The 22359-nt window shown below is 41.7% G+C and overlaps 1 protein-coding gene across 6 annotated transcripts in view; it reads right to left on the reverse strand.

The window, feature by feature from the left end:
* Positions 1-22359, reverse strand: part of FAT3 (FAT atypical cadherin 3) — a 994495-nt gene that overhangs the window by 416102 nt on the left and 556034 nt on the right. For all 6 annotated transcript variants that reach the window (XM_077484996.1, XM_077484994.1, XM_077484992.1 and 3 more), the window contains one exon: positions 20964-21278. In XM_077484996.1, the coding sequence (XP_077341122.1) occupies positions 20964-21278 (315 nt within the window). The remainder of the gene's footprint in view (positions 1-20963; positions 21279-22359) is intronic.

Below are 22359 nucleotides of genomic sequence, written 5' to 3' on the forward strand. Positions count from 1 at the left end.
AACAAATCATTATTACAAATTGTATTTAAGTATAATTATGAATAGTATTACAATATATTTGATCCTTCATAGTATTCTCAAGTCAACGCACAGTTCATGAACATGGAAGCAAATGGAACATGTGACTGTCAATGCCATCATCTCAGGGTGTCAAGGCTAAATGCAATATGATTGCTTCATTCACACTGAATTAGTATCCTTGGCAATAAGTAACAGCAGGGCATGGCAGATAATCATGTTGCTAAGTATACTTTAGCACATAAAACAAAAGCCTTTAGCTTTTTGACTATTCTTCTAGCACGAATATGACATTATCTCAGCACGAGGTAGAGTTCCCTTTGGAGGTAAACACAGGTAACTATTCTTTTTAACGTCACTTAAATATTCAGATGCTTAAAAGAAAATTTCTGTAGCAATTTTATTTTAACTTGAAACTATTCACAGTCAAAAAGCATTATCTATTTGACCAATTTTACTGCACTAATTTAAGTTAATTCTGCAGCTCCAGGCTTCGTCTTATGCCAGACAGATGACCAAATGCCAAACCATTGCCCAGGTGATCCCAGCCAAGTAGACCTGGTGAAGTGACATACAAGCACAGCTGGCCAATTCAGCTGAACACTGACCCCCCCCCCCCCCCTTTTTGGCCAAGACTTCTTTTGGTCATTGTACTGGCAATGCTAATCTACTGATGTCAGCTGTGACAAAGTGCTTAGGGCGGATTAAAGCGGAGGTCCACCCTAAAGTGGACCTTCCACTCATTGGAATCCTCCCCCCCTCCGGCGCCACAATTGGCACCTTTCGGGGGGGAGGGGGGTGCAGATACCTGTACAGTACAGGTATCTGCACCCACTTCCGGCGTAGATTCTGCAGAAGGTACGCCCCTTTCCGCAGAATCTACGCCCCTTTCCGAAAGTCCCCCGCTGCCTGCTGGGAAACACACAGATCCCAAAGACAGCGGGGACCATCCTTATTGCGCAGCGCGACTCGCACATGCGCAGTAGGGAACCAGGAAATGAACCCGAAAGGCTCCACTTCCTGATTCCCATACCCAAGATGGCAGCAGCAGCACCCGAGAGACGTTTGAGAGATCGGCTTTGGGTGCCGACATCGCGGGCGCGCTGGGCGGGTAAGTGTCACTATTTTAAAAGTCAGCAGCTGCAGTATTTGTAGCTGCTGGCTTTTAAAAAAAAACGGCGGAACTCCCGGCGGACTCCTGCTTTGACGTCACCACGCATTACTGAACCAGGAAGCGGTTCATGTTTTATGATGGGACTTTTTTTTTTTACAGAGCTGTCATGTATATATACTAATGTGAGTAGGCTATCCCATTTTTAATAAAGTTTGAAAGTGGTTTTACACTTCATGGTGCACCTCGCTCTTCTGTTTTGTCTTCTGAATTAGATATGACATGGAATTGGCAATACCTTTAACTTACTGCTATAGGTTACTTAATGATTTCAAGCTAATGTTGACTTCTCTGTTTTAGAGGGTAGTTTTATTAAGGTAAGCCTCTGCGTGTGGCACTTGGAAAAGGTTTGGTATCTCTGGATGTTTTAAAGATAATTTACCTATTACTTTTTGCTCACCTCAGTTTGTTACTTGGCAAGATATAAATAATTTGTTAAACGTCAAGGACATTTGCTTAACATCACGTGGACACTGTTTCCTTTTATTTTGTTACACTTGAAATATTGGTCATTGTTTTAGCGTAGCACTTGATATATACATTGTTCTGGCACTGGATAGAAAGTCGGTGGTTTTTGGTGTCTCTTCTTGCTGAGTCACCTGGGATGCTGGACACCAGCCTGGACAATTCCTTGAACAATTTTTCCTTGACCCTTGTTTCTTTTAAACTTTGAACCCTTTGCTCCTCCCATAAAATTCCTATTTTAGCCAGGCCCTTGCACTTCCTGTTTGTCAAATTATTGTGCTCTATCCAGTCAATATCTCGCTCTTGTCACTCCTTCACTACCACTTGTTACCGACCTTTGGCTTGTTCCTCAATTATGCTTCTGCTTGATCCCAACCTGCAACCACTTGTTACTGACCTTTGGCTTGTTACTGACTATGCTTCTGTTTGATCCCTACCTGCTATATCACCTACTGGACCCCGGGTTGCTCACCTCTTGGTGGGGAGATCCCACAGACCATGACCTGGTACTAACAGCAAAACCCATCTCCAACTTCAGGAGCTCTGGTGAACACCAGTTAGTGCTTAGACTCTGCGCCTCGGGTGAGTCTGTTTCCTCTGCCAGCGAGACCTGCTTCTGTACTTATCCAGCTGATGTGTGAGGGCCTCTCTGCTATAGCTTCTGATCTCTGAGCCTGACCGATTTTGCCACAATTTCAGGGAATGCCTGTGTAAACTTGAGGTCTATGGACCTCAACTCGCATCAAACTCAGACTAAAGTAGTACAGGGACTACTTTGAAGTATGTATGACTTGAAGTCGCACAGATATGAATGGTTATCATTGGAAATCATGGGGTATGACTTGTCATGCGACTCTGATGTCCAAAGTAGCAGGAAAATAGTAGAATAAGTAGAATATAGATCTAAGATTTTTTTTACTGTCAGTTTTTATTTCAAGAAAAATGTGTGATTTGTAACTATGCTAAAATCAAAAGTTCACCATTACCTATCTAAGCGTTACTTCAGTGTCACCTACAACTACACTTCCTCTTCTCCCATACCTCTTTTCGTAAGGGTCCACCAGGGTTTTGTTTTGTATTCTCTCTCTGCACCTCCTCCATTAGTCAGTTAATAACCTCCCACAGCTTCCAATACTATCTATATGCTGACGGCACTCAACTCTATCTCTACTCCTCAGCTCACCCTTTCAACTTCCTTGCTCATCTCTAATTTTACAAACTCACATATCAGCACAAGATGTCACATCCTCAAGTTCAATCATTAAAACTGGCCTCAAAATATTTCCTCTCCCTCATAGGCCTTCCCACCCAGATCAATAGAACAACCATCAGTCCTTCTCCTCATGCTAGATGCAATCCTGGACTCTGCCCTATGCTTTCAGCCCTCATGTCACCTCCACTGAACTTTTCCATGAAGATCAATAGCACAGCTATCAGACTCTCTCCTCATGCCAGGGCACTAAGTGTAATCCTGGATTCTGACCTCCGCTTTCAGTCCCACATCCAACCACAATCCAAATCTTGCCACCTTCACCCTTGTAACATTTCCAAAATGTGCCCCTTCTCAACCAATGACACCACCAACCAACTAAGTCACACTCCTGCTATCTCTCATCTTGACTATTGCAACCCCCTCATCATTGGCCTACCTCTCCAAAAGCTTTCCCGTCTTCAGTCTATCATGAATGCTGCTGCCAGACTCATCCACCTTACCAACCTCTCAGCACCTGTCAATCCCTCCACTGGCTTCCACGTATCCAACTTATAACATTAAACAGCATACAAAGCCATACACAAATCTGCCCCAAGCTCCATCACCAGCCTCATCTCAACATATGAACCAAATCATCCTCTTTGCATCTACGAAAACCTCCTGCTTGCTAACTCCCTTGTCACCACCCATGCTTGCCTCCAGAACTTCTCCAAAGCCTCTCCCATGCTTTGGAACTTCATACCACAATTTATTCAACTCTCTCTTACTCAGTCCACCTTTTAGGTGATCCCTGAAAACTCATCTCTTCAGGAAAACCTAATCCACCTCAATTTAAAACGAAACTTTTACTTTCTCCATCAACTCATTCCCACACACCTATTGCCTTTTGCATCACTTGCTTCTCCCTTTTAGATTGCAAATTCTCATGGTGGGGTGGCTGTCAATATTTCCTTGTAGGGTTCCACTTCAAGGAGGTGTCTGGGTCTCTTTGAAATACAGAAATACAAATAATTTGCAGATAAAACAACATATAACACATTTAGTGGTTGCCCTGAAGTCATCATAAGAAGAAAGGTCCAATCATCTACTGTCATTAATTGAACACTGGATACTCATTATTTTTTCTTTTTATAACAGGTGATTCATCTGCTACAATGTAGTTATTTTTTTAGAACACTGACACTTGACCCCAATAGCGGGCTATTAGTTAACGCTGTTGTTTTGTGTTTACGCTGCATCTGGCAAATGAAGAGTATAATTTAATTTACTACCAGAAGATGTGTAATTGAATGAGAGCGGGGACAAGGCCCTCTGGCAAAGAGTCACACAGAAGAGAAGAAAAAAACAAGAGCAAGTTGCAAGCAGGAGCACAGAGGAGCAATGAGCCAGTTCCCGGATGACTCTTTCAGTCTGCAATACTCTGCTTCTTCTCTTGACTAGGACATACTGTACGTAAGGCAAAGACATATAATCTTAAAGAGACCCTGTCACTAAGACATGCATCTAAATCCAAGAACAAAAATGTAATGTATTAGCCCTTGTACACACAGTCGGAGAATCCGTCGGAATGTGTCCTATCGGACCGTGTCGTCGGATAGTCCGACTGTGTGTGGTATGCATCGGACTAATTCCGTCGGAATATCCGTCGGACCCAATTTTCCAACATGTTGGAAATATTTGCCGACCAACTGGGCTGATCGGACATACTCCGATCATGTGTAGAGAATTTTGATCAGACCAAGTGCCACGCATGCTCACATCAAATTCTTACATCAAAGCTATTGGCTACTAGCCTGAATGTAGTCCCATCGTAACAAAATTACGTCATCACGTTCTGAAAGATCGGATTTTTTCGCCACCTTTGTCCGACCGTGTGTATGCAACAGTTTCGGACAAGATCCGACGGGCAAAATCCGACGGATTTGGTTGTGGAAATCTCCGACCGTGTGTACAGGGGCTTACAGTTTACCAATCCTTAGATGTGGTGATTTTTATTCATTTAGTTTTTCCTTATCTGGTGATCTGGCCGTTAAGTCCCTTATTTTTGTCAACCAATCATTTTTGTTAGTTGCATAACTCCTCCCAAGAGTCATCCCGCTGCTTAAATTTAAGATTGAGGACTCTTGGAAGAAGTAAAAAAGCTGGCCATAGATGGATAGAATTTGGAAACAAAAGTTCTTAGGACAAGTCTTATGACAGAAAAAGTCAGACGGAATCGTTTCATCGTATATTCCGATCGTGTGTATGCCTCATCTGACTTTTTTTTAACGAAAATTATTTTTTAGAAACAGAACATGTTTTAAATATTTCAGATGGAACCAATTCCTATCGCGAAACCGCTCGTATTTCCGTCAGACCAAAAACGACACATGCTCTGAAGCAAGTACGAGACGGCAGCTATTGGCTACTGGCTATTGAACTTTCTTTTCTAGTCCCATCGTACGTGTTGTACGTCACCGCATTTTTAACAATCGGACTTTGGTGTGATCATGTGTACGCAAGACAGTTTCAGTGGAACTCTGTTGCAACACTGTCGGAAAAACCTCTGGAGTTTATTCTGGAGGGAAAAACGGCCGTGTGTACAGGGCACTAAGAAAATGTATAGGAAAATTCTCCTAACATTCAAATGTTCTTCAAAAGACTTCATTTGCTTTTAACATTTGATTTAGAAATGAATGGAATTTACCAAATAAAAAACATATTGTTAGAAATTTGTTTGTTCCAGAAAAATTTTCCATTCTGCTCCTATGAATTTTTTCATCACAGCGGTTGAAAAAGAATGGTAATTTCACTCCACTAATGATTAAAAAAACAAACAAACTTTCTTACAACATTCGAAATTCCTTAATTGTTTAAAATTCTGCCCATCAATGGCCAGTTTTATGCAGAGTTCTGTGATGTTTTCAGGAATTATTGTACCGCGCCCTGCTGGCCCTTCCCACCACCCTACATTTGCACAGAGAAGCACAGAGACCCGTCTAAAATGAGATATAGGGAGTAAGGAAAAGGGTAAAAAAAAGTTTTATTTAAAAGTTTCATTAGTATGTTGAAAGAAGGAGGAACCAGGAAAACCAAAATATAAGCACATTAAACCTCAGTTGTAAGCTGTGCCATGCCAAGCTGACCAAAATTGCACTGCACTGCACATGCATGAGATTGGCAGATGCATGATGGGCAGTCAGCATGCATGGAATCCAGGAAGAAGGACACTGTGGCTTCAGATGCCCACACTGGAGATGGCCGCTCTGTGCAGAAACTTCACAAAGTAAGAAAACAATGCTGCACAGATAGAAAACTGGGCATTGTTTACAGCATGCCTTTGTTACATTGCACATTCTATATATTCTTTTATTGTTACATTGCACGAGGCATGAGTATTCTAGGGGTATTTTTATCTTAAATGTCATATTTTGACCGGAACTCCGCTTTGACATACAGAACCTGTGATTTTGTAATTTTATGTTCCAAGTCCTGTCATAATAGTTGTTGTCTTCCTTTTCTTGAACTAATGTTTGAAATATGAAAAGTACTAAGAGAGTACGTAAGTAAAATTCAGTTCACATAAAGAAAAAATAATAATAATTGAATGATAAATATCTAAACAAAGTCCATTCTAAACAAATAACCTATGCATCATTTTTTTCCCTTTTAGGTCTGGTCTTATAAGAAGGGGGAGTTTGTTTTGCTCCTAAATATTAGCTGTCCTGTGTTTTTTTTACTATGAACTAGAATTATCATTAAAAGTTTGGCACTCTTGGACATTGTTGGTGCTCTGAAACAAATTCTCAGCTCTGGGTTCCAACCACAACCTGTTATCCTAATGCCTTGTACACACGGTCAAACATTCCGACCACAAAATCCGTCAGATTTTTTCTGACGGATTTTGTCCAAAACTGGTGTTGCATATACACGGTCCGACAAAGTTGTCGGAAAATCTGATAGTTCGGAACATGGTGACGTTCGTTGCGTACATAGAGGCTAGTAGCCAATAGCTTTGGTCTCATAATTTGATCTGAGAATGCGTGGCACTTTGTCCGTTGGAATTCTCTACAAACGATTGGAAAAAGTCAGATCGGAATTTTTTTGTCGGAAAATTTTAGATCCTGCTCTCAATTTTTTTCCATCGGAATTTCCGTCTGAAAAAGTCTGATAGAGCCCACACACGATTGGATTTTCCGACAATATAATCTGATCGGACCTTTTCCGTCTGAATTTCCGACTGTGTGTGCAGGGCATAAGGGTGTCCCTATCTTGTAGAGCAGCAGGCTCCAAACTGTGGCCCTTTGCTTTCCTTTATCTTGAGGCATTATTTCTTCCAATGACACCAACAATGGGGCGTAATTCCTTTCACTGACACCAACAATAGAGCACTATTCCTCCCACTGACACCAATGAGGGGACACTATTCCTCCCCCTAATACCAAAGATAGGTCATTGTTTATTCCCAATGGCCACATTCTGCCCCACTAAAGTCTGAACGACAGTAAACTGGCCCTTTGTTTAGAACGTTTGGAGAACCCTGTTGGAGAGTACTACCAAACCAGTGCCAGTGTGTTCAGTAATAATTTGAATGACTTACTGGAAAATGTTTATCCAGTGCCTCACTCTCACCTTTGTTTGTTACACAGCGAGAGAGAGAGAGGTGTGTTTTGTGGCATGTGAGTGTAAGCTCTGCTGGTCAGGATCTGATGGGAAGGGTTCTGAGCATTGTACATCTACCCAGAATAAACTAACACTAAATAACTTTTATGATTTTTTTTTTCAGGGCAGCATGACAGATCTTTTTTAAGAAAGTAAAGTTTGTCTATTATCTGGAGCAGCACGCTGTGAGATTAAAGGCTTGCATATTTTTTGATGTCTCTTCTGCCGCACGTATTCCTAAAATACTATTAAATGCGTCTTAAGTCTGAATGGATGGCAAGGAAGATAAAGTATGTCGGTGTCGGGCTATGGGGAAGCATTAAAGCAGAGTTTTACCAGCAGTCAGCATTTGGATTACTGTTAAACCTAATCCAAATGGGCTAAAAGATGCAGCCAACTGCAAACCTGCCAAATCTGCTGATCGCTGGAAATTGAGTGAAGAAACCGTCAACTTTAAGTAAAACGACAAAGTCTGCTTACACCACAGGCAATAAGCCCACCATCTAAGATAATGCACAAAGACGATCGTGTCAAGGACGACTACGCAAATCTTCTTAACCGTTGCCCCTCAATTTTGGCTCTGCTGCTAACAGAAAATTCTTTCAAAGTAGAACTTAAAGCCTAACTAATTTGTCTAGGAAAGAGAAGAAGCTCACTACCGTACCTGATCCTCCACTTCCCCGGCAGATGGAGGTTTCCTATGCTCTGGTAGTAGACTGCCTGTTGGCACCACCACATCGTGTGCGGTCCTGTCAGGGCCTTAGACCGCAGGAGTATAGGGGAAAAGACGATGCGAGAACAGGTTTAACAGCATGGAACAGCGGAGGGTTGGGTAAGTAAATCTTCTTTAACAAGTCCCCTAGACCTAAATAAGCAAATAACCATTGCAGTGCAGGTGCAGCCGCACTACAAGGGATTCTTTTTAAGTTTCCCAGAATTGGGCTTTAACTGGTTCCGGGCCGCCTTCCACACATTTACTGCGGCAAGGCAGCCAGGCTGTGTGAAACGACGTATCTGTGCATCACTCCATTCAGCAGCTCTAAGGGAGGCGCGATTACGTGCTAATCGGCCAGAATGGGAGCCAATCAGCAGGTCTGGCTCACCCAATTCCTCCCGGGAAGAGGCAGAGTGGCGATCTGCCTCTGTAAACAAGGCAGATCGCCGTTCTGTCAGAGGGAAAGAGAGAGATCTTGTGTTTCTGCTAAGCAGGAATACAGATCTCTTTCTTTCGCCAGTTAAATAATCCCCCACACAGAAAGCACTCCCTAGGGACACACTTAACCCTATGATCGCCCCTGGTGTTAACCCCTTCCCAGCCAGTGTCATTAGTACAGTAACAGTGCATTTTTAGCACTGATAACTGTATTAGTGTCATTGGTCCCCAAAAAAATGTCAGTTAGGTGTTTGATTTGTGCACTGCAATGTCGAAGTCCCACTAAAAATCACTGATCGATACCATTACTAGTAAAAAAAAAGATAAATATATCCCCTAGTTTGCGCAAATCAATCAATATACGCTTATTGGCCTGCCATCCAACATTTGTTGGCCAAAAGTTGGACAACAATTGTCTGATGGCGCATACTAATGGTCGGATTTTAGGCCAACAGTCTATCATCACACAATACCCTGCCAACAATCAGATCACGTGTACGAGACTTACGTCCGTAGAGTTCAATATTTGAGTTGGCCCATCCTTTGCAACTATAACAGCTTCAAATCTTCTAGGAAGGATGTCCACAAGGTTCAGGAGTGTGTCTATGGGAATGTTTGGTCATTCTTTCAGAAGCGCATTTGTGAGGTCAGGCACTGATGTTGGACAAGCACTGATGTTGGACAAGAAGGCCTCTCTCACAGTCTATGTTCTAATTAGTCCCAAAGGTGTTCTATCAGGTTGAGATCAGGACAAATCAAGTTCCTCCACCCCAAACTCGCTCATCCATGTCTTTATGGACCTTGCTTTGTGCACTGGTCCAATGTATTTGGTGGAGGGGGGTTATGATGTGCGCTTGAGTGTCAGGGGTTGAGTTTGGCCCATTAGTTCCAGTGAAGAGAATTCTTAAGGTGTCAGCATACCAGACATTTTGGACAATTTCATGCTCCCAACTTTGTGGGAACAGTTTAGGGATGGCCCCATTCCTGTTCCAGCATCCCAGCCAGTACCATTGGAAGTACTGGCTGGGATTCTGGTAGTCTTGGAGATACTGTATCTGGAAATCTTCCTAATAGTACACAGACCTTTAGTGCCCATAAATACCCTAGGATCATTCCAACAATCCCCATCTGCATTAATTTCCTGTATGCTTGTATCTAAAAATAATTCTACTCTCTCAGGATCTCACTTTGTAGTCACACAGATTCAGATCATGCACTGAAAGCAAAGAGCTCAAGTATTGTTGAGTAAGTAGCCTGAGTGAAAGAGCACATCCTCTGCATCCCTTTAGACTAGCATGTTCCTCCATGTTGACCACTGGATGGTGCAGAATATAGCTGTGCTGATCAGTTGCTTGATTATTAATCCAAAAGCAGATCTGAAAATGTAATCAAGCAATTTATGGGCAGACCGCATAGCAGTAGTCTCCACTGCATACAGTGTCCAGTTACCACCCTGTAACATACAGGTCTAAAGACTACCAGCAGATGTGATATTTCAATTTTGCAAATCAGTATGTCATAGTCATAGTTAGTAAAGACACCAGTCCAACCTGAGTGTCTACAATTGTCCCTATCCCTGTACATTGTACACTCACATGGGTCCGTACCCTCAAGGAGCCCGCAATCCAAGGTCCCCATTCATATACTAGGGTCAATTTTGGACAGAAGCCAATTAACCTACCTGCATGTCTTTGGATTGTGGGAGGAAACCCACACAGGCACAGGGAGAACATGCAAACTCCAGGCAGGTAGTGTCGTGGTTGGGATTCGAACCAGCGACCCTTCTTACTGCTAGGTGAGAGTGCTACCCACTACACCACTGTGCCGCCATCAGTATAAAGATGATGTATCACTCCCCCCTGCTGGGTGTTATAAAGACCCACAAAAAAACAAGCTACAGTCAATTTGCACCAGATAAAAAAATTGTATTTCAACTACTCAATCAGATATTTGGCTAGAGTTCAATTTTTAAGCTCAAACATTTTAAAAAGTGACCCTTTGATTCTCTGTGAAATAAAACCTATTTATATCCATGCTTCTCCTTTAATTGGAAGCTGCAGGCTGTTCTAATTTTCGGGTTTATAAGCATCATATCATTTATTTACCCTCGGCTGGCGCTGGGGTATAATTCTTACTTTGCAAACAACAGAGCTCTTCTGGGCTCAGGCAGGGAAATGGCACTACCAGACACTGAATAAGAAAAAAAAAGAAAGAAACGCTCATTATCTGGGTCTTCAGCTTAATTTGCCTGTTTATATAATAAGCTCCAAAAATGCCGTGTCTCTATGGCTCTCCAGTGCCCCAGATTGCATGTTGCAGAATTAATGGCTCGTCAATGTTACAGCAATTAGTAACAAGTATTCTTCATAAAAGCAGACGATAGAGGATGCCCTCTGCCTCACCCGACACCATCATCTGGACCTGGAGTTTTTCTGAGCGCACAATAACATACATTATTAATTCCCCTGGACAACATTCACAACTCCTGCATAAACTGAGAGCGCATCCGATTATACGATTTGGTGATCCACAATGGACAGAGAAACCATTTTTTCTTATGTTATAGGTCTTTGAGGCTGTAATGGCCTAAACAACGATACGGATGAACTTTTTTTTTTTTTTAGGAGACAGTACAATTCAAAATGAAATGTGGACATCAATGTGCTTAATTTGCAGTACGCATTCCACAGGGGCTGTACCAAAAGTAATGCAAAAGGGGCATAACAATTGTATTAGCTTATATAGGGTCATTCAAATTTAATATAAAAAATGGTTTAGAGGGTCCATAAAGGAGGGATCAAATAGACTCCAACCATAGTAGTAAAAAAGTGTCAAATAGAAAAATTGGGCTTTTTGAACGGCGATTCCTCTGGATAAATAAGTATATATCTCATGAATACAACTATTGTCTTAATAGAAATATAGAAAATATATATATTCAATACATGTAAAATTGAAAATCAAACAAAAGTACAAGGGCAGCTAAAGGCCCATATGTATATAAGAGCAGATATGTATAATGGAAGATTATCACACGTGTTACACAGGATCTGCCAACATGTTTTGTGGTGTATGCCGCTTCTTCAGGGCTTTGTTATCCGCGTGCACATGAAGACATCTAATACATAGATAAACAAAACCTAATTAACCACTTCGCATCCAGGACAATTCTGACACTTCGCTCCTACATGTAAAAATCATAATTTTTTTGCTAGAAAATTACACGGAACCACAAAACAGTATATGTATGTTTTTTTTTAGCAAAGACCCTAAAGAATACAATGGCGGTCATTGCAACTTTTTATCTCGCATGGTATTTGTGCAGCAATTTTTCAAAAGTTTTTTTTGGAAAAAAAAGTTTCATGCTTTAAAAAATAAAAAAAAAGTAAAGTTAGCCCAATTTGTTTGCATAATGTGAAAGATGAAGTTACGCCAAGTAAATAAATACCAAACATGTCACACTTCAAAATTGCACATGCTCGTGGAATGGCACCAAACTTCGTTACTTGGAAATCTCCATAGGCGACGCTTTCAAAAATGTTATTGGTTACATATTTTGAATTACAGAGGAGGTCTAGGGCTAGAATTATTGCTCTCTCTCTCTAACGTTCGTGGCGACACCTCACAGTGTGGTTTGAACACCGTTTTCATGTGGGCCGGACTTATATATGCGTTCGCTTCTGTGTGCAAGCACACGGGGACGGGGGCATTTAAAAAAATTATAATAATTATTGTTAATTTTACTTAAAAATTATTTTGACACTTTTAAAAAGAAAAAAAAAATGATCACTTTTATTCCTATTACAAGGAATGTAAACATCCCTTGTAATAGGAATATGACATGACAGGTCCTCTTTACAGTGAGATATGGGGTCAATAAGACCCCACATCTCCCCTCTAGACTGGGAAGCCTACAATAAAAAACAAAAAATGATCACGGCTTCCCAGCCGAGGTGCCTTTTTTTTGAATGCAGAGGCCGGGCGTGACGTCATTACATCACGCCCGGCCTCCGACGATCATAGAGACTCTGGCGACCATCTGGTCCACCAGAAATCTCTATGCTCAACATCCGGGGCTGGCAGATTCCATTCTCTGACCACAGTGGTGAGTTGGTAGAAGCACCAGAGAGCGGCGGGAGGTGTCCCCTTCCGCCGCCCGTAAGAATGATCAAGCGGTGGAAGAGCCACTATGATCATTCTTATGGTGTATGTAATCGCTGGCTGAAAATGCCGATATCTGAATGATGCCTGTAGTTATAGGCATCTTTCAGATATACCACCATCGAGGACATCCAATGACAGCCTGCCGATGGCAAGTGGTTAATAATAATACATCCATCCTGGTAGAAAAAAGGAGACACATGTTGGTAGAGTAACCCATCCTCAATAGCATGGGTAGGCAACCTTAAGGAGGTGGAGATCTACCTGAAAAACATGGGAGAAGTCAAAGATCACCGGGCACAGTGTCGCTTCCTCACACCTGATTTAAACCTGTAATTGCCGTATGACAATGTCGCAATGTGCATTATAAAAATGTTTGTAATACATATTAAACTTATAAAATATGAACCACTTCCCACCCGGCCAATGTACATATAAGGCCGGATGGGCGCTCTCTCCTTCTGAGTGTACATTCAGGAACGTCCTTCAGAAGGAGGGGGATCGCGTGCGCAGGTGTGCCCACGCAGAGGCGTGATCCGGATGCGCTCGTGTCACCCCGACACGGCGCATCTCCGATCTGCAGGAGGGCACTGTGATTGGCCCTCCTGATCACATGATGGCCGTGTCCAATCACAGCCGACATGTGATGTAAACACAGAGCCAGTTGCTAGGCAATCTGCTCTCCTCTCCTCACACGGAAGTTGTCAGTGAGGAGAAGAGAGCAGATCGCTGTAGCCAGCTGGTGATCAGTGAGTATGAGCTGTTTTTTTACAGGTTTTTACTCACTGATCACCAACCTAGTATCAACACACGTCACCACACAGTGTAAACACACATGTCCCCACACAATGTCCCCAAAACACATGTCCCCCACATATGTCCCACTAAAATCACAAAAGTCCCAATGATTATCTGCACACATATGTCCGTGATCACCTGCGCACGTCTGTACATGATCATTTGTGTACATCTGTCCCTGATCACACAAACCAATTATTATAAACTTAGCGGATTTTTTTTTTTACCAAAACCATGTAGCAGAATACATTTTGGCATAAATTTGTGACAAAATTAGATTTTATTGGATTTATTTTAAAATAGAAAGAAGAAAATATTGTTTGTTTTTTTATCCACTCTTTTTTCGTTTATATAGCAAAAAATTAAAAACGGAGTCGTGAATAAATACCACCAAAATAAAGCTCTATTTGTGCGAACAAAATGATAAAAATTTAATTTGGGTACAGTGTAGCATGACTGCGCAATTGTCATTAAAAGTGCGAGAGTGCTGAAAGCTGAAAAATGGTCTGGGAAGGAAGGGGGCGAAAGTGCCCGGTATTGAAGTGGTTAAAATGCAGCACAGCCCTAATTAATGAATGGGTTGAGTTCAGTGGGTGGTACTGCTGACCAGGACAGGGGGTTTAATTCTTGCTGTGCCCAAAATGCTTTGCATCTGTAAATACCCAACTGCTGCCTTTGCAGCTTAAGGGGGACTGCTGGGGGGGGGGGGGGGGGGGGGCATGATATGAAAAATAAATGCAGCTCAGCTACATGTTTTTACCATCCCCAAAGACATCCATTGTGGCACGCTCTTCAGAGGCCTTCAGCATGTGTAAACTAGTAATTAAAAAGACTATGGGAAATACAGGCACGCCGTGCATTGACATAGCATCCTGGAACTTAATAAATAAAGCACTGCAAACTAACCACACAAGCAGAGATTTAATTCCGCACTTGGCATGGTCACATTGCAAAAGAAATAAGAGACGGGCAGGGTCATCATATATGTTTTAGCAAACTAAGTAATAAATCCTACACAGCAGACTCATATATGATATGATATCTCTTAGGGTAACATACACGTTAAGTAACAAAAGGTTTGGGAAAGGATAAACAAGTGAAAAAAGTAAAACCCTGTAATATAGCAAATGCCAATTCTGAGCCTTTTAAGCTGCACGCCATGCCTATCCCATAGGCTATCATTTAAACAGCGGTAAATACATTTATTTAATGTAAAGAAGCAAAGCCGTGTGCATCTGGTACACTCTGTACTTATTTCTTTTTTCTCTTATCGATCAATCAAGTTAAAATGTCAAAATCGCAGCACACAAGGAAGGAATTTGTGGACATCTTTAGCGGGCGTATTTCCGTTATTTCACAGAAAAAAGTAAAAGGGTTACTGTGGATTGTGATTACCAAGGACACAGCGGGGGGCTGGCGGTAAACCATGTACAGGACATGTACCTAACTGGACACTGCTGGGAGAAGGAGTGACTTGTCTTGTTATTTCGAAGCCTCTGACGCCACACGAAATGAACAAAAGGACTCCCCACGGTGGAGCAATCTCTTACAGGTGGAGGTAAAATAACAGTGTGGATGGATTGCTGCCTGAAACTTGTGACCTACTTCCCGCTACTGCTGCAGGATGCCTTTCTTTTTTTCTTTTTTTTCAAGCAGACATTGCAAAGCTGCCACACTTCACGTGAAGGACTGGAAGCCCCAGCATGTTTCTCCAGCTGCTGGCTAGGAAAATTGAATGGCGGTTCCTATTAAAAGATGCCAAGCTGAGTTTTCTACTAAATGGACTGATAGCTGTCTGCAGAATGTCAAGGCATTAAACAAGTCTGGCATACAAAGCAAGGTCACAGTTTTGCAGACTGTAGAAGTGACAGCTTTTACTTGTTTTACTGCTTTTACTTTTCTAGGTCTTTTGCTTATGGGTGCCTGGGCCTTACCCATTCCCCCTAGATGAAAAGCCCAGGTGCCCCCTATAGATAAAAAAAAAAAAGGCTGTGCGGGGCTGTACTCTGTGTGGTGCAATCATAAATGAATGCAGTACAATGCTGGATGCAAAAAAGAACATTTTTAAACTGAATTTCAGGAATTCAGCAACTTTGCAAAAAGTGCAGGCACACTATGAGTTAAAGAGGAAGTAAAGCCTCTGAAAAAAAAATACACCCTGCAAAACAAAGGCATAATGAGCCAGTATGCATAGCATACTATCTTATTATGAATTACTTACCTGAGATCGAAGGCCCTGCATCGGCCATCATTCGCCTCCTCCGACGCCACCATCTATCCCAAAGTCACTTCCAGGTATCGCAGTTCCGGTGCTATGACTGGCCGGAGCCGCGATGACGTCACTTCCGCCCATGCATGCTGATGCCGCCACTAACAGCATGATCACCATTAGAAACAGTATGCTCAGTGCGCCTGCACCCGATGTCTATGGCACATGCGCCGTAGACATCAGTGCCACTATTTCTGCAAATATCTCCTAAATCTTTTATGTTTGGGAGATATTTCTTGCACCTACAGGTAAGCCTTAATCTAGGCCTGCCTGTAGGTTAAAGTGGTTGTAATGGGTTTACAACCACTTTAAGTCCAGTTAGAGGCATGTCACCTCTGGGACTTTTCTCTATTACTTATATGTAACGAGTTTATTGCACTTGTGGAGGACACACTCCAGCTGTGAAAGGAGAGAAGCACACACAGCAGCTATGCCCTTCCCTCTGCTGCCCATTCAAAGAAACCTTTGAATTTTTGAGTGAGTGTACATAATACAAAGGCTTCTGTGAATGGGCAGAAGGAGCGGCAGGGACAGGAATAGCAGTTCCAGAGACTCTGCTCTTGAAGAAACTGAGACCACAGTGAGTAGCATCAGAGCTCTGGAGGTTATCTTCTTGGAGCACAATAAACCTGTCAGATGTGAATACTAGAGATCTACAAGAAGGCAGGCACCTCCTTAGACTTAACTCATGGTATGACTGCAGTTTTTAAAAAGTAGCTGAATTCCTGGAATTCAGCTTTCATTTTCTGCACACAGCAGAAATTACATTGACAAGGTTCAGGCACCCTTGTGTATGAGGTCCTAGGGTAAACCGTGCTGAGGTACTCTATCTTCTGGTTTCTGCAGGTATCTGTGTTAGTATTTAGATATCTCCTGGTGTCACCCAGAAACACCACTGTATCCTAGGCTAAGGCTATACATGGGACTGCAACTTCTGCTCAAGTTGGGGTTATAGTGACACTAAGCAATATTCTTCTCATTTTCCTCCTCACTTCCCTTTGTTTGGCACAAGCAGTGCACATAAGTTGCAGCAGCCATGGTGTGCACTGCTCTATGTACACTACATATCCTATAGCCCAAAGTCCATGTCGGGAGTGAACAAAAGATTGTGGCTACGTTCTTATATACAGTAAGATCACAGAGAATGAACTTGGCTACCCTCTAACAGGAAGTTGGATCACAGCAGCAAAAAAAGGAATTTGGAGATTTGGAAAAGGAGAAGATACTTTAAGCTCTACCCTGTCTAGGTGATAAACCCCTTATCCTGTCATTCTGCTTGAAAATCCTAGCGTCCCCACTGTCCACTAATTGTCTGCCATATCATAGATGAATGTGAAGGGTGGGGGGTTAACGAAGAAAGGGGTATGGCTTAAACTTGACGTGTGAAAAATCAGAGCCTTGTGTAAAGTCTGGTCTACATTGTGGCTGGCTCACACATGGTTCTGCTCCCTGACAGGTCCGATCTGTTTACTGGTCTCACTATCAGCTGTGGTTCCCTGATATTAATAGTATTTCTGGTATTACTCCCTTGCCCACACCTTCTATTTAAAACTCCCTAAGCATCTTGACCCTCCACTCTGATGAAGGGACGTGTCTTCAAAACATTTTAATGGAGGTGCTCCAATTTTAAAAATACAATCTGGGTCCCCTTGCCATCTTTTCAAGATTTGTAGTACCTTGGTTCAAGGTTTACCGTGTCCCTTCTGGAAGAGATGCATCTGTGTCTCTACCCTCTCTTCACGCTGCCTACTGAGAGTGAAAGAAACATTGACTGCTGTGATCTGGTACCCTACAGGGGTTGGCTTCTCCTGGTTTTATGTCTTGATCTAAGTTATCATTTGTAACTGCAATTTTTATATTTTATTGATTAATTTAGGCTTTATCTACACTTTCCAGTGATCTCTGCTTTGCTATTTTCTGTGCTGAGTTTTGGCCCAGGATGCAAGGGGGTCCAAAAAGGGAAAAAGGGGTATATCTGAAGATTAACACAAGTACCTGCAGATCCCCTACACACCCACATACTCTCAAGGCACTGCACTTAAGCACTACTGTTACCTTCAAAATCATTGAGGTCAGGTCAGCACAATATTAATTCATACAGTCTAGAAGAAGGAACTTTTTTTTTTAAATCTCCATAGAACACCCTGGACCCTACTCTCTGCTAGGATATATAATTATTCAAAACTAAAGCATTCAAAAGCCTTATACACACGATCGGACTTTGTACAAACTTTCCTGTGGATTTTTGTACAAAGGGCATCAGCCAAGAACTAGTATTGCATACAAACAGCAGGACTTTTTCAGCCAACTTTCACCAAATCACGTGTTTTTTCTGCTCTTTACCGCCACCTTTGGTCAACTTCTGTATTGTTGTCTGATCTTTTGCATTGGTTCTGAGCATGCGTGTTTGTACTTTGTACAAAAGTCCGATGGTTTTCTGTACACACGATCAGACTTTGCTCCATCAGACTTTTGTTGCCAGAAAGTTTGTCTGTTCGCACAGCCAACAAAAGTCAGATGAAAACCGAAAAAGTTTGTCCGATGGAGCGTACACACTGTCGGATGTTGCTCTAAAACAGCTAATTTGCATGTTTGTTGTCAAAAAGTCTGATCGTGTGTACGGGCCTTAAGAATATTAGTGTATTGCATTACAAAAATTATCCAGTAACCACAAACACATAGGGGTTGATTTTTTTACACTGAACAGTGCAAAATCTGGCACAGCTGTGCATGGTACCCAATCAACTTCTAACTTCAGCTTGTTCAGTAAGCCTCGGTTCACACAGGGATAGCCGGACTTGCAGCGCGACTCTGTAAGACGACCTGCACGTGACTTCAGCGACGACTTGCAAAATGATTTCTGTATAGAAGTCAATGCAAGTCCTCCCAAAGTAGTACAGGACCCTTTTTCTAAGTCGAATCGACTTGAGTCATTCCTATTAGAATGGTTCCATAGTACAGGACAGAACACGACTTGTCAGGAGGCCAAGTCGTCTGACAAGTCGCCCCTGTGTGAACCGGGGCTTAAGCTTTGACAATAAATCATGGAAGATGATTGGTTTCTATGCAGAGCTGCACCAGATTTTGCACTCACCAACTTTAGTAAATCAACTCCATAGTCTTAAATAATTATTGAAATACTGCATGTCCAGTTATCCTTACTTCAAAAGGGGAACATATACCACCTTCATTTGTTCCACAAAGAGGACCTGTCCTTTTTTTAAGTTGACGTAAGTTGGTTGAAGGACAACAATGCTGGATACTTTAAAGTATATCTAAACCCAATAACCAAAAATGTTATACATTACAGCTTACTAGTCCTTAAATGTGTTGGCTACATTAATTATAAGTAAACTTTCTTCAAGTACAAAGTACATAAAATACATGTTCGATTTTGCCAGAAATGCAGTCTCCTTGTAACTTTCCATGAGATGAACTGAAATCTTAATGTCATCTGCCTTCTAATGCCGCGTACACACGACCGGACTTTTCGATGGACTAGGTTCTACGGTCTTCCCGATGAACTTTCGGCGGATTTCCGACAGGCCTTCCAAACGAACTGACTTGGCCACACACAAGCACACCAAAATCCAATGGATTTGAAAGTGACGGACTAGAATAAGGAAGTTCATAGCCAGTCCATCAGACTAGCATAGAGACGAACTGATTTTTCGACCGAACTCGAGTCCGTCAAAAAGATTTGAAACATATTTTATTTCTAGGTCCGTCTCACTTTTGGGAAAAGAAAGTCAGCTGGAGCCCACACATGATCAAATTGTCCGACGGATTTGGGTCCGCCAGACCTAGTCTACCGGAAAGCCCAATTGTGTGTACACGGCATAAGGGCTGATTGACACCTATGCATTTTTAGTGCGTTTTTAGTTTTGCAGGAAACACACCACAGTCCATTTAACATGGTTTCCTATGGATGTAGTTCACATCTGTGCATTTTATGGAAAGGGCCAGGGATTTATTTCCTGTTTTTGATTACATAGACTTCAATGGATGAAAAGCATGTATTGAAAAACGCCAAATGCACCTGGAATATGCAAACTGCATAGGTGTGAATCAGACCTAAAATATCCTCAATCTTCTATAAAGTACAAAACTTCCTGGCTCCCTTGATGTAATAAGAATGAAGAAATGAAGACATGTTTGTAGTCCAAATCCAAGGTGAAGCCTTGGGTGACAACATTGATTCTCCATAGATACAGTGGAGGAAACACTGGGAGAGGAAGCAGTTTTTAATAAAGGGAAAAAGACAGAATATGGAGAACTAAAGCATCCATATAAGGACTAAGCTGCAATATATGAAATGTTTGTTTTTGGATTTAGATACACTTTAAACGTCTTTTCAATTACCTTTGGAAAGCATTACTTGTTTTCTGCCTCTCTCTTAAATTGATTTTCAGACATTGTAAGGTCTATCCTCGAGAGTAATGTATATTGTATATTTTATTAATATTTTTAGACAATAATAAAAAATACAAAAATAATAAAAAAATAATCTTTTCAGTTTACCTCCAGAGTCCAGATGCTTTAATATGCAAACACCAACACTTCCTAGCAGTGTTAAAAGATGATTTGAATACTTTTGTATCTGCCTACTGGCTGCCATCGTTGTTGCTGGCCAGCCTACCCAACCTCCACCTAATAACTGTACCCGAGTCACCTCCATTAGATCATCCCCCACAGCTATTATCTTTTGTACCACCTCCCCTTTCCTTTAGATTGTAAGCTCCATGAGCAGGGCCGTCCTATTTCTGTATTGAACTGTATTGTAATTTTACTGTCCCTTCTCTACATTGTAAAGTTCTGCGTAAACTGTTGGCGCTATACAAATAGTGTATTATAATAATAATAATAAGGTTAAAGTTTGGCGTATCGGCTATTGACACGGCCACAAATTGTTGGTATTCTCATATAGAACATGCCTGTATAATTCAGAGCTCCACAGGCACTCCAGAAGAAGTTTAAAGGGCACCATTAATGTTATGAACTGTTGTCCTGCAACCACCTTCAAATTTTCCCATTGCCAACAGGTACATTTTAAATAAAGGATTTGATTCCGTACCTGTTTTAGCATTGATTGCGAAGAAATTCTGTGGGTTCCCGCTGGTGATCCTGTAAGTCAGTTTATCACTGGTATTAGAATCTGGGTCCACAGCCTGCACTTGCAGCACGGACACGTCTTTTGGGGAGTTCTCCATAACGCTGGGATAGTAGATGGGTTGGGAAGTCAGAGGCGCATTATCGTTAACATCTTCCACTTCAATGTAAACCTCGATGGTACAGAAGAGCGGCACAACACCTCGGTCTGTGGCATAAATTGTGAGCCAGTATGAGTCGGTGGTTTCCTTATCCAGGATATCTGCAGTGTATATGATCCCTAGGAAACAGAAACACAACAGTACACTCAAATTAATATACATGCTTGTCAGGAGCCAAAATACAGGAGAACTTCAGTACTATTAGTAAGTACTAGTAGTAGCTACAATGGTCATATAACATAGCTAACAATTACACTTTTTCTAAAAGAAGCTCACATTTTTATTAATGATCTAGGTGACAAGAAAAACTGTGGAAATGTTTCCCTCCTGCATTTGGCCATCCTCTTCCTTAGTTACATAGTAGGTGAGGTCGAAAAAAGTCCATTAAGTCCAACCCATGTGTGTGATTATATGTCAGTATTACATTGTACATCCCTGTATGTTGCGGTCGTTCAGGTGCTTATCTAATAGTTTCTTGAAACTATTGATGCTCCCCGCTGAGACCACAGCCCGAGTGTCAAATTCTGGGTAATAGCTGTTCTGAAAGAGGAGAGAAGATCAGTGCCGATTGCATATAGTCATTTTTCAACCACATCTAATTAAAAAAAAAAAAAAAAAAACACGTTTATAATTAGAGTTTATGTTTACTAGATAGCTCAGAGTTAACGATTTCCAATAAATGTGATATTGTAAAGCAGATTAGTAGCACACCATACTTTATAAATACTGTAGGGGATCTGACTGGATGGTAACCGGAATCATTGCATCAACATTGAGAACGATTAGCGTTTCCCTGGATAGTCATCAGCCAGTGTGGAGGTGGTGTGACTGAAGGGCAACGCTCAATTATTGTCATGAGCTACACAATGTTTGATACAAGATGTTTTAAATGTTGGTGGACTGGGTATTGTTTTTAGATTAAAGATTGAGCTTTACAATATTACAGCCTTTCTTTTTCATGTACCCATGGATATGCAACTTTTCTACAAGGAACTGTGGAGAAGTGGATTGGCTTATTAACGAATCTTTGAGCAACTGATTCTTATGGCTTACTAGCCTAACCATAAGAGTGGCAGGCAAATAAATTTGGTGAGTTTCCACTTGATGGGAGTGGGTCTGATGCAACACATACGGTGGTGGATACTTTACGGTGTTTTTTCTTAATTAGGACATCACTGGGACTCTCAACACATTTTTTCA

Source organism: Lithobates pipiens, unplaced genomic scaffold, assembly GCF_037356315.1.
Source record: "Lithobates pipiens isolate NorthernLeopardFrog02 unplaced genomic scaffold, aLitPip1_a1.2 Scaffold_17, whole genome shotgun sequence".
NCBI lineage: Eukaryota > Metazoa > Chordata > Amphibia > Anura > Ranidae > Lithobates > Lithobates pipiens.